At 40.0% G+C, this 13,181-nt stretch overlaps 1 protein-coding gene across 3 annotated transcripts in view; it reads right to left on the minus strand.

Moving 5' to 3' along the window:
* POLR1A (RNA polymerase I subunit A) overlaps positions 1 to 13,081 on the minus strand; it is a 32,055-nt gene extending 18,974 nt beyond the window's left edge. Inside the window, exons 1-14 of one of the 3 annotated variants that reach the window (XM_086746819.1) lie at positions 12,939 to 13,081; positions 11,830 to 12,034; positions 9,989 to 10,138; positions 9,793 to 9,900; positions 8,767 to 8,852; positions 8,549 to 8,658; positions 6,499 to 6,585; positions 5,772 to 5,874; positions 5,154 to 5,316; positions 3,886 to 4,059; positions 3,559 to 3,681; positions 2,511 to 2,738; positions 1,031 to 1,285; positions 431 to 622 (exon numbers count right to left, since the gene is read on the minus strand). In XM_086746819.1, the coding sequence (XP_086602945.1) occupies positions 431 to 622; positions 1,031 to 1,285; positions 2,511 to 2,738; positions 3,559 to 3,681; positions 3,886 to 4,059; positions 5,154 to 5,316; positions 5,772 to 5,874; positions 6,499 to 6,585; positions 8,549 to 8,658; positions 8,767 to 8,852; positions 9,793 to 9,900; positions 9,989 to 10,138; positions 11,830 to 12,034; positions 12,939 to 13,015 (2,061 nt within the window). In that variant the 5' untranslated portion in view covers positions 13,016 to 13,081. Of the gene's footprint in view, positions 1 to 430; positions 623 to 1,030; positions 1,286 to 2,510; positions 2,739 to 3,558; positions 3,682 to 3,885; positions 4,060 to 5,153; positions 5,317 to 5,771; positions 5,875 to 6,498; positions 6,586 to 8,548; positions 8,659 to 8,766; positions 8,853 to 9,792; positions 9,901 to 9,988; positions 10,139 to 10,668; positions 10,708 to 11,829; positions 12,035 to 12,662; positions 12,752 to 12,938 lie in introns of those variants that run through there. The other 2 variants (XM_086746820.1, XM_086746821.1) reach the window with 2 other exon arrangements.
* Positions 13,082 to 13,181: the final 100 nt, after the last annotated feature.

Here is a 13,181-nt window from a genome sequence, read left to right on the forward strand (position 1 = left end):
TCATTCACATGGGCTTTCCAGATATTATATCAACCTAACGATGATCTCAACCAAAAAGTTGAGTATTTACCTACAGCCTTTAAGTTCAGAGATTTAAAAGCAGTGACTGGCATGAGTTAGTGCACTGTCAGCACGACACTATTTACTGTGACCAAAAAATTCCTTCTCTGCTCCCACGCCTGCAAACTGCAGCATTATACTTCTATCTGCAACACTCTTCCGAGCAGCAGGTAAAAGTCCTGTTCTAATATTTCATTTTAAATGAAAGATGACTCTCAGAGGTCCAATAACACACACCAAGATCTACATGGTGTTGATTAGATGATGGGATCTGGCTTTTCAGCAACCCTCAGCAGCACTGGTTTTAACATTAGCATTCTGCTTACTTTGGAACCAGCAGCACTCCTTAGCCCAATAAATTATAAACTACCTGCTTTCCTGTCCATAATCGCTGTGGTTTCATAATGGCAGGAGGAAAGATTTTAATTCTTCCTTTTTTGTCTGTTAGTCCTCGGTAAACAAGCTCCATATATTGCTCTCTGGTGAAAAAGCAGCCGCGGATGGTCATGCTGACTCCAGAAATCATGTGATCCTGGATCAAGCCAGGAAGTGGTTTCCCATCCTAAAGAGATAACAAGAAAAAGGGTTGAGGAAGGAAGGTCATAAGTCATGTGCTAGCAGCTCCCCAAATTACTCCAGCTGGGTAAAACCACCAGTGTAATTTGTAAAGAACTATTTATCACAGTACAACTTGCTACCAATAATCTCTTTTGGACATTGACATTAAAAGGAACGAGACTGTTTGGATGTGCTGGGCCTTCTTTAGACAAAGAGAACAATAAGTGGAGACAGAACAGAAACCAGGGATAAACTAAAAAAAAAAATTTAAAATTTTTTTTTTAAAAGACTCATTCTCGTTTCTCATTAGACAAAACAAACCAACCAACCAACCGATTCACAATAAAAAAAAATTTAAAAAATCAAAGAGTGATTTCGCATAGGAATAAATTTATCTGACAGTTTTGCTTACCTTTGGAACCAGATACTGTTCATCAGTAAAGGCTAAGGTGTAGGCTTCTGCTCTACCCAGCTCACTCTGTGGAAAATGTGCGTTCATTTCATCACCGTCAAAATCAGCATTGTAAGCCTTGCAGTTGGCATAGTGAAGTCTCAGCACTTTTTCTCCAGGCAGGATTCGTGCCCGGTGAGCTTGGATGGAGGGTCTGTGAAGCGTGGGCTGGCGGTTCAGTAAAAGGACATCTCCATTTTTAATGTGTCGGCACACCTGCAAGAGAATTTTGGTTGCTGCCAATAAGGCATTTCCATGCATGCCTCTGAAAAGACTACAACCTAAAACATACACACATCCAAAACACTTTCTCTCTGGTATTAACATTCTGCACAAAACTTTGTAAGAGAATCAAGACTACTTGTCCCTGAATGCCCTCTTCTCTTCACCAAACCACGCTCTAAGGCTGCTTATCCTCCACGAACTCCCACAAACCACAGCGATCAAACCAAGTTAACAGCACACAAGCCACGCTCTACCAATCTCTCCTCTCCCTTGGCAATATGGGGATCAAAAACTGAAAAAGAAAGGAAACTATGCCATGTGTACATGAGAAAATAACCTATTTGTACAAAGCCCACTGGGCTGAATTGATAATACCTGTTACCATATAGCCAGCACTGGACTTCCTAGAATAAAACAGTAACATGACCCAGTAGCTGAAGCAGAGGCCAGGGATCTCTGAGTTATAATTTCAGGTTTGAGTACAACACAGTACTTTCTTATCTAGAACAGAGTCTCTCAAAACTGTCTTATTTTAATTTCTCTATCAGTAACACCCATATATGCATTTAAGTGATTATCAACGGGAGCATGATAAGCTGTTCACACAGTATAAATCCGTTATGTTTACCTCTCTGACAGGTTCTGAGAAAACTGACATCACAGAAATACTCAGTCTTAAATACATCTCCACCATGCCTCTATTAGAGGCAGGGGTATATATAACAGACATTGTGATAAGACTATTAACTACCAAAACTTTTGTCCTAGCAGCTAAATAAGACCACCAAGAAAAAAAAAAAAAAAAGAAAGAACTTCCTGAGAAGGACAGGGAGGCAGGGGGACATAAAAGCACAAACTGAAAGCAATACTTTATCTTCCATACTGCTAAGACTTCCCAAGAACAGTCAGCTGCAAAAGAAAGACTACTCCATGTCTTGGCAAGACGAATGCCGCACACTGCCTATTAAGAGAGGAGTAAAATTCAGGATGGAAGAATGGTTTTTAGAATTTGAAAAAGCATCAAGCTTTTCTTCTCGCATTCCCTCCAACTTCTTCTCAGCCACCTCCTAAGACTCAAGATAAGCCTGCCCTGGGAGTCTTTGTGAGTGGGTCCATTGGAATCACTAGCAAGGACAGTGGTATTATCATTTTTAAGAAAAAACAAACAAATGCTACGGGCATAGGAGGGCTCCAAGAAGCCCTTTGTTGTACTCACAATCTTCAATCCTGACGGGGGTGCGCTTGAAGAAGGAGTGAGGAGCTGCTTAGCTATGGCTTCCCTCTGGGTCAGGCTGCTTGCACTCAACACTGTACGAGATCCGTCTTCATTAATGACCATGGAGGCCCCAGGGTGAACCTTTGGGCCATTTATGACAGCCTGCCTCAGCTCTTTGACGTTCCAGGGAGTGACTGGCTGAGGGTAAGTCAGTTTGGTAGCAAATACCTAGACAGGAGGGAAAAGAGGAGAGGAATAATTAGTTGTCCAACTTTGGCTTAAAACAGTACTAAGTCACAGAGAAAAGAGTGTCAAATGTTAACTCATACAACATGAACATAAATTACTTCAAGCTTTTGGATGCATCTCCTCCTCATTCTACTGTCATGCCAAATAAATACATTTCTGTTTTAAAACCCTCTACCATAAGAACAGAAATTATGCCCTTCTTACAGTTTTCTACTGCAGTAGAAAAGGATAACTCAATTAGCAATTAAATAAATCATGATTATAGATTCTGCAAACAAACTGACAAATACAGAGAAAAAAAAATACACCATTATCACCAGCTCCACTAACTGCAGACAGGCAAGCAGAAAAGATGATATAATAAAAAGCTCAAATCCAGGCTTGGTTAAAAGTCATCAAGCATGAATGAAGCTGGTGATGTTATTGTGGCCTTTACTTAAAGGGTGCCACAGCTGTTACAAGATACACTGTACAAAGACCGCAGGAGAAACAGGATCTACTTATAAAGTTTGCACTAATTCATAATCCCAGGAAGCAAGTACAGCTTTTTCGTTTTTTTTTTTAATCCTCTTTCCCAGATGTAGCATTCAGTATAACAGTAAGAATTTCCTGCTCTTCAATTCTCCTTCTTTATTAACCCACAGTGGTAACATACAGCTATGACCTACTGGGGAGGAAAGAGTCCACATCTGTCACAAAATCTCTACATTTTAAACTGCCTGTTACGTAGCTGAAAGCATTACAGTGTAGTTTAGACCCCAGCTACACCAAAAAGAACCACTCCTTTATTTCTCCTTACCATAGGAATGCCAATCTCATTGGTACCAATGTACATATCGGGGCAAATGACGGATCGAGCAGCGAAATCCACACGCTTTCCCATCATGTGCTTGCGGAACAGGCCTTCTTTTTTCTCCAACAGCTTTGAAAACAGAAGTTAATGATTAAAATGTGAAAGCATGGAACTTCAGACAGATTCTCCAGATATCACAGTGACGAGTATCATCAAAATGCCAATACAGTCACCACAAGTATTTCACTTATTTCTTATTCCATCAACTTCTCTTGTTTTAACTGCCTGTGACACAAAAAGTCCAGAGTTTCTAAGATTCTGCCTGCCACTCACCTGACGAATACCAGGGTATTTTTCCGTCATTAGTTTGTCCATATCACTGTCAAACACAATGTTGACATGGCTCTGCAGACGAATCCAAGCATTGTACAGCTTATCTGCAATAGTCTGTCCTGGGATCATTGTCAGGACAGAACGGTCCAGAGGTTCATTATTCTCTCCTGTCTCCTGCAGAAAATGGAAACTTCAACTTAACAAAAAATACCTTCTATTTACTAGGCTGGGATTATAGTATTAAACAACAAGTGAAACACTGGCCACTTTTACATCTCATTAAAGATAACAAATTTAAAAATAAACACACAAAAAAAATCCCCTGACATTAACTATGTTAACATAACTTTCAAATTATTACAACCAAGTGCTTCAGACAGGTCGCTGTCAAGCTTTAGAAACTGACTTGCATGGGAGACCTAAATGATTCTACAATTCTATGGCAGTGTTTGGTTTACAGTTGGACTTGATGATCTTAAAGGTCTTTTCCCATCTAAATGATTCTATGATCTCCAAATGTCACAGCTACATATTCCAGTGAGATTTTAATAGACAATTGCTAATCAATCATCTTCTGGTAAGTGAGAGTCCTCTTTCCAAATCGGGTGTTACTGGTTAGTCTGTGCTATGAATCACTGTGCTACCAGAAAGTCCTATTCTTACATTAAAATAATGTAAATCCAAGAGCTTTTATCACCTGCATCACTTTGTTTTCACAGTCCAAAAGTCGGTATACCAGTCACATCCCAAACACATTAACCTTCTGTCATGTCAAACATTTTAGGAACGTACCTCCACCTAGTGGCTAAATTCCGAGTAACTAGAAACGTTTTCAAAATGTTTTACACTTAAGATTGTAAAGCATTGTTACTAATTAATGTTATTTGTGAGTTTTTTGGTTCTGTTTAGACATCAATGGTCAACAATAACCATGCTCATAATTTGCTCTACTAGGCTTAGAAGATAAAGAGGATTTCTTCCCCCATCATTTTTAATTAAATGTGATGATGGGAAAGTTTTATTGTGAGCTGTCTGTGCTGTACATATTTCATTCTCCAATAACAGGAGCCTGTTATATCTCAATCTAATACAATCTAACACAAAAACCATGACTAAAGGAGTCTGTGCACCAGGTGAGTGAATGGAAAGAGGCATGAGGAAAAAAAACATCTCCAACAGCACGTTATTGGAACAGTTTAAACGTGAGCCTACCTGAACTCAACCCACATATCCAAAGAGCAATGAATAAGACAACCAGCAAATCTTACCGTTTGACTTTCTTCTTCCGTAAGTTTTATTGGCTGACAGTGTTCTTTTGCCATGAAAACCAAGAGCTTCCGTATAATTGTGGCATCTTTCATGACAGCCTGCAAGTTCACCGTCTGACCGTTTGTAAACAGTCGGTCTCCAACACGATTCACGGGGCGATACCTACAGCAGATCAAAATTACTTTAGAAGATTAAAGCCACCAAAAAGTAGCATGATAAACCTCAAATATTCTAAGCTAAGTCTTCAATGCATGAAAAATAATCCCCATAAACTAACAAGGAGCATTTTAAAACTTATATATTATACTGGGACAGCCATAAAAGAGGAAAGATTCCTTAAGAAGAAAGTCTACCAGTACTATACAATCATAGTATTCCGTAATAATTTAAAATACTAATAATAAAATACTTTTTTTTTCATAATTAGTATTTCAGTCCCTCAACAAATCCATTTGAAGTTATAATACAACTTATAATCAGTTACTGCTGCGATTTTTATTATTTGCTTTTTTTAGAAGAACAGTGTCTGTATTGTAAGTGTTTGCACCTCTGACTCCTGCAAAAAGTATATGCTAAACCCCGTAATTTCTACAAAAGTTTTTTGGGGGAAATTTTACCTTGAAGGCGGAACTACAAGTAGATCTAAAAAAAACATGTCTGGACTGAATCCTGAAATGCCATGAGGATCCACCCCAGGGAAGAGATAGCGCAAAAAGAAACCTAAAAGGATATAATAGAAAAGATAAATTCATTATCACTGCTGTTGTTTGGGAATCCAAACCCCCGGATGCATTTGGCCAATCAAGCTAAAAGTATCTGCTAAGTTAAACACAAGTGGTTTGTTTCAAACAAAAACATTTAGGTATACTTTAGAAAGAATTGCCTTTTTTCTTTTTGGCCATATACATGATCTTTTAGAAACAACTCTGAACAGAAATATAGAGTATAGCAAAAGAAAAAAAGCTAAACAGCAGGAAGAAACAGTTTCCAGCTACTAGCTCTGACTGATACATGAAACTGCTTTGTTTTTTCCTGGCAACTGCAGACAGGTTCAGAGGACAGACGACTCAAAAGAAGAGATCACTAAATACATTCTCAGTCTTTAATCAATGTAAATGTGGGATGCAGCACCATACGAACATCAAATTCTCTGTAAACAACAATCATGATTTGTGGGGAGCCAGGATTTGGGAATAGCTGATCAAACTATTCACTAAATCCAGGTCTCCGCATTCATTAGGTACCAGTCCTCCTGTCACAAAATCTGTCTTGCAGTGAGGAGCCCTTAAGGCTAAAGGCAAAGATACAACAAAGAGTTCACATGGGAACATCTGCAGACTTTACCTTCATTCTTCCACAGAGCTAGGATGTATTCCTTGGCAGTCATTGGTGTCAGGTATCCTCTCTTCCCTAACTGGCTTTCATCAATAGCTGAAAAATAAAAATAAATTAAAAATAAATAAATAAAAGTATTTTAAGGAAAAAAACAAAATCTGAAAGGCTTTTTTGCTTACAATGACAAGTGCTTCCAGCTCAGAGAACGAATGGAAATACATACAAAACATACTGGCTGACACCTACATTAAAATATCACTAACATGTTTGCCCTGGGGATATGAAATTCACTAAAGGAAGAGCCTTCCCAGTATGGAAAAAATAAGCCATTTCTGTGATTAATGGACACCAATATAAACAATAAATGAAACAAAACTCAACTTTAACATTTAAAGTGTATGCCTGATTTGATTAATGGTGAGCTGGACTTCCTCTTCAAATGATCTCATCCACTGACCAAAACCCAAATCAAGAGTTAGCCTGCAGCTGGTGAACAGAGAAGCAAGACTCAAGTATTACCAGTGAGATCAAGCTTCCCATGAAATACCCAAGTGGATGAGACAATAGTGGCAGCCAGCAATCTATCTACAAGTTAGAGCTGGGCTAGCTGTATTTCAGCAAGGAAGGAAAACATGTGGATTTGCTGCTGAAAAGCAGAAAGAGTCTTTTTTTTTAAGCCAGAGATTTTAGGTCTCAATTTCCACTTCACCTGCAGGCCAGCCCCTCGTGTCCCAGGGAAGCCAGCACACACAGTCTGAGGAAAAACAATTCTCCCACGACCTCAGCTAAAGTTTCCTACTGTTCTTTTGGCTAAGGTCCAGAAATACAGATTTTTCCACACTGGAATTTCAATTCTCCATTCCTTCACGTAGCAAACCTTTCCATCTCTTAAACAAGAATGCATCAATGCCAAGGTTAAAAGTACTCCCTCCAAGGTTCAATACAACGAGCAACCATGACACAAGCTATGCAGAATGTACATAACTGTACAGCTCATCCCATTTCAGAAGATGTAGACTTTGAAGGTAACCAAAAGGTGTTGCAGCCTTGGTTTTAGAACACTGACAGGAGGAAGATATTTCTTACCTGTATTCAGCCCTGAATATTGAGAGCAACTGTGTGAACATGCCTGGTTTTGAAGATTTCTGTGGTAAGGCAAGGTATCCTAAATCTAGCAATTCACCAGACCCTCCAGAACAACTGTTTTCATCACCAGCATAATAAAACATGCCCCCAATCTTTGGACAGCTCTAAAGGGCCTCAAATAAAAAGCCCAAAGTAGTATCCTACAATTCAACTGAGTTAAATCACAGTTGTCACTCAAAAGTAGTAAAAGAAACTTTCCTGCCTTTGTTGAATGTGTTATGGATAGGATGTTAAAGCAGAGATCTGACCTTTCCGCTTTAAAACCCATCACTGACGTCGTGCTTCCTCAGCCACAACTCCAGAGATTTAGTCTAGTATTTAAACCACAGTCTAGCAAACAAAGTAAGCTCTCTGCATAAACCTTTTCTAAGGGTTAAATAACTCACACACAAATCTGCTTCAATTCTACCTGGTTATGTAAAGGATCAAGAAGGTTCAAGTGATTCAAACACTAGTTTAATTAAGCCTTAGAAGTGTCACTTACTTTCTTTTCTGCCTTTTCCTCTTTAAGAGGAAATTCTTCCATAACAGTTAGGATTACCTGATTTTCTTTCTGAAGTAAGGCTGGTCATCTTCCTAGTTACTTTTTAATCTAGTCTCTCTATTTCACAAATCTAGCAGAAAATCATCTACCTGCTAAAACCGAAGCATCCTAAAACTACATTACAGTTAACATAGATTATGCCTTTGTACTCCTTCTCCTGACATACAGACACTTGAAGCTGCAAAAGTACAGAAGGCTTGCAAATAGGGCGATCTAATGGAGTTGAGTGCTTCACTACTGCTGAGCTTACTGCTTTATTTATTTTTTTTAATAAATGAGTCAAAATTGCATAGTCACCGCTAGGAATCTGTGCGCCCTAAATACAGGAAAATAAGTGCAAACATATTTGAGTAGAAGACAAATATTTACCTGCTGGCTCATCCAGAACGCCTTCCTCTCCTGACTTACGGAACACTGTAGAAGGATAGGTTACTGTCAGCTTGCTGTTATGCTCTTTTCGCACTAGCGATCTCCTAGATCTTCAAGGAAAAAAAAGAAAACCAGGAAAGGCAGATGAAATTTAATACAAAAGCTCACAATATTTAACTTTACACCAGCTATTTACTTCCTCACATAGTTAAACTTACTTGCAGTTTGGACATTTCTTTGAACTCATATGTGATTTCCAGAACTGTGCTATCAGTTTATTCCTGCACTCGCATACATTTTTTACCTGACAAAGAAAACAAACAAACAAAAAGACTGAAAAATAATGAAGATCATAAAAATAAATTAAAATATGTTATTATATTTATATTTAATATGCGATATAACTATCAACACGAACATTATTAGTATCAATGCACAGACATCCTTGTACTAATTTAATTCATGCCTTGATCTCCAGTGTTCTTCCATCATCTGCCCATATCTGCTGGAAACACAAACCCCTCAATACTCCCCCAACCCTCCTTATAAAATTTATTACATAAATAGTCCTCATTTCTCAAGTCAGTACTGAATTTTAAAGCTTTTCTCATGTTGATTTAAGAAAGTAGAAGATGGATAAAACCACTTCTTTTGACTGCTCATCAATGTATGATTTACAAAGTGCTTAAGGTTAGTTTTGAAACAGGTGATTAAGGAATTAAATTTGTCTTATAAGCAAGACCTTTAAATATCTTCTTCACTAATATTTACCTTTAACTAACAATGTACATTAAACTGCATTTAAATGGAAATGAGAATTCAATCACATAATTCTTCCTAAACATTTCACTGTAAGTAATTCTGCAAATTTGCTGGATGCATGAGCTCTCAAAAAATGTTCTGCAGCTCAAAACAGCTGGAGCATCATACAGAGAAGGATCATCATCTGAAGGTAATGTACTGACAGCAGTTTTCAGATGATTTTTACATTATATTTACATCATCAAAACATTTTCCTACACAAAATTTACTTTCCAGAAACCTAATAGTTATACTACCAGGAAATAATATCTTTTTAGCTTAATTTCAGACATTTCACCCAGAAAGCCCTCTAAATATAACACAGTTCAGAACTCCGGGACAAAATCTAGAGTCTACACAGTCAAAGACAGACTTTCTTCTGCACATTATCGTTTTAAGAGGACCAAATCCGAGATCTCAGGAGAAGCACTGATGGTACTTACATTTGAACACTCATCTGTTATTTGATAACTCTGCAGTATTTCCTGAACGTGACGATTTAACTCTTCTTCAATTTCTGAACCTGTTGCATCCGCACATTGCTCTAAAAACTAAAAGAAACAGAATAAAAAATTGAGATAACTCTATACTTACAGGATTATCAACTCAAAAAGAAACAGAGAATTACACAGTACTTGCCCTGTTCAGAATGACTTCAAGATCATGGACGGCATGAAGCAGCCCTTTCTCCAGAACCTTCAGCTGACTCAGCAGTAAGTGAACCACAGCTCGAGTACATGTCAACATGTGACAATTTAAACAAGAGCCTCGAATTAGAAGGTACAATTTCTGGAAAGAAAATGGGGGAAAAACATTATCCTAATAGATTTACTAGCTTGCAGAGTAAACAAGTACATAGGTTTGTTTGAACTTGAAGAGAGTGCTACTATAATTGAGAAATTCGACCAGTTGTTAAATTTAATCATAAAGAATTAGATTAAAACAAAATATCTTTCAACCACACCACCTCATATGCAAAGCATGATCTGTAAACAAGCTATCTGCAAACCAGCAACATAATAGGTACAGAGGTCAAGAGGAAAAGCCTGTCATATCTACAGCAACGCTGGGACCCAGGCTGCTCTTACCTAGCACTGTGATTACAGCTTTTAACAGCTTCTCCTGTAAAGGACAATGTGGTACCCGAAACTCCACGCTAGTAAAATGCACATAACTCACTCCCAGCTGCAGACAGCACCAGTGGCCTGAAGGCTAGGAATTACTGCTACATGATTTTAACCCTCGGTCAAATACAAGTATTTCACTTCAAAGCTGGGACAAGACTAGAAGTGGGATGGGCCTCACCTAACTTCAGACACCTGAAAGTGAGGTTTTCAGTCTCAATTAACAGCCTATGCAGGAGCCAGCTACTGTAAACGGAGAGACTGGCACCTCAGGAGGGAAACTCATCCCAGCTCAGGTTCCTGTTATAGCCTAGAGGAATCTTCCCCTGCAAACAGCACTGCTCCTCAGACTCTAGAAAGAGCTAAAAAGTACAATCAGATTATGCATCTAACTTTCAGAAGACCAAAATAAGGCAAATCCTACTCTTACAGCCAGGAATCCTTTTATATTTGAAAGATGACCCTTCAAAAAAACCACCTACATGAAGCACTTAGGAGAAATGCAGTTTGATCATCATCAGCAGCTTTCAAAACAAGCTTGTAACACCTGTCCCGAAAGATGCACACAAGTCAAATCTCTGCTCTACCTTAGGTATCCCACATATCATGTAAATGCAACAGTTGTAAAGCTATGAGAAGCATGTGTCTGACTTTCAGATACAAGAAATCTTCCTGACAGCCTTTTTTTTTTTTCTTTTTAAATTAAAAAGACTGATGGATTTCTATATAGCTTAGCATTTTTCAACTCTCTGCTGCCACCAAACTTACAACTCTATATTCTTCCATTTTCTAGGCACACATGTCACTCAGCGTGTTACCGGACAGGTTGCTGGGTTCGATCCACATCGATCCAGTTTTTTGGAATAAATTATTCTAGGATAAGAGGACCTACTGGGCAGAATGTACAACACGCTATGTGGAGCAAAAATAAGCCCTGAATGTCCATGAAACACTTGGAGATCCTAGGATAAAAGTAGGTAGCTGTTCATGTAAGTTTATAGTAGTTGTTTAAAGAAAACAACTAACATTTTTTTTACTGTCCAATCTATTTAATTAAGGCATGAGACCCCACAGCTAGTCATATAGTTTAGTGATCAGCATTCCCCCCATCTTATTTGTCAATATTGAGTAAAATAAGTTACAACAAAGTGTGTATTTTGCAAAAGTCTGAACAGTCTATTTGTATTGAACTATCATGACACAACAAACTTTTTCTACTGCTTTTACTGTTACTACATTTAAACTTAGAGAGAAAACAGATCTCAGCACATTTACTATCTTCAAGGACTACAAACTTATGGCAGCTTGAGCACCATCACCCATTTCAGCAGCAAGACAACAATTAAGCATACGTACATCAAAAAACAGAGGGTTGTAGACAGTCAGAGGCAGTTCTATATGGCCAAAATGACCAGGGCAGTTGCTGAAGTTCTGCATGCAAGTTGCACACACTTCTCTGGAGTCTGGAGGTCCCAAAGCCAAGTCGTACAGTCCATTAACGGCTGGATTCCCCACATTATCCAAATACTGAGGATTTGTTATGGGTTTTACACTCAGTTTCCTGAAGTTGGAAGAAAAGAACAAAAATCAGTGGCAGTAAACAACCACAATATGCACTTGAATGGTACAACGAGATAAACATTTAGCATCTATATGATTTTTTTAATTGATGAAAACATGTTTTTGCGGGTAATTTATGCATGCAATGGGCATTTCTGTATTGACTTCATTACCTGAGCACAATCATTCACACCACAGTACATATTTCTGTTACATCTCCAGCCATTATATTAAGAAGTCAGGTAATTTTGTCTGTGTGTCCTCTCAAGCAGCGGGGGAAGTATAAAAACAACAAAAACACCTAGACCACAGCAGCCTTATGCCCTAGACTATACACAGTGCTGACATCACATCAACACTAAAGAAAAGCTGACAGCTGCCTACAGCTCCAGGAGAGATAACTTGCTGGAAAAAGCTGCAAGAAAACCTCTGCAAGAAAGATCTCAGCTCTGCGATACTGACGCTGACAGCACATGGAAATGGCCATACTCCCCCCGACCCCCCCTGCCAGCGAGGGGCTCTCCTGAGAGGCCCGAGGCCGCCCCCCAGCCCCCTCACTCTCACACAAGGAATCTCCCCCTCATCCCGCCTCTCCCCGGCCCCACGGCCCTTCCCCACTCCTCCAAGACCTCCAGTGGCCCGAGGCCATGCAAGGGGTTTGGCAGCCCCATGGAGAGTCCAGGAGTCCCCCAACTCTCAAGCACCGGGAGGGACTCAGTCGTCGCCATCCCAGTGGCTGGGGAGGGCCAGGGCGCAGCCGGACTACATGTCCCAGGAGGCTACGCGCCGCCAACCCGCCCAGGCCTGCCGGCATCCTGCCGCATGGCACGCCGGGAGTAGTAGTCTTCAACGTCACCCACAAGGCAGGGGAAGCGCGCAATCCACTGCCTGCCGCGGATCCTCACCTGATCTCCTCGGCCGTGTACATCCCGAAGGAGACCCCAACCAGCCGCCGCCACGGCACCACTTTCGGCGGCCTCATGGCGAGCGAGTGAATCTCCCCCGGCCGACGCTTCGCCCCTCTCTGCAGCCGAAGGCGCTGCGCCACCGGCAGCACCACGCGGTCCGGGCGGCGGGGGGGAGGCGGGGCCGGGCCGTACCACCGCTGCCGGGGAGGGGCAGCCTTTCCCCCTGCAGCTGTGGGAGTG

Source organism: Chlamydotis macqueenii, chromosome 4 (genome assembly GCF_036417535.1).
Source record: "Chlamydotis macqueenii isolate bChlMac1 chromosome 4, bChlMac1.mat, whole genome shotgun sequence".
Classification (NCBI taxonomy): Eukaryota; Metazoa; Chordata; class Aves; order Otidiformes; family Otididae; genus Chlamydotis; species Chlamydotis macqueenii.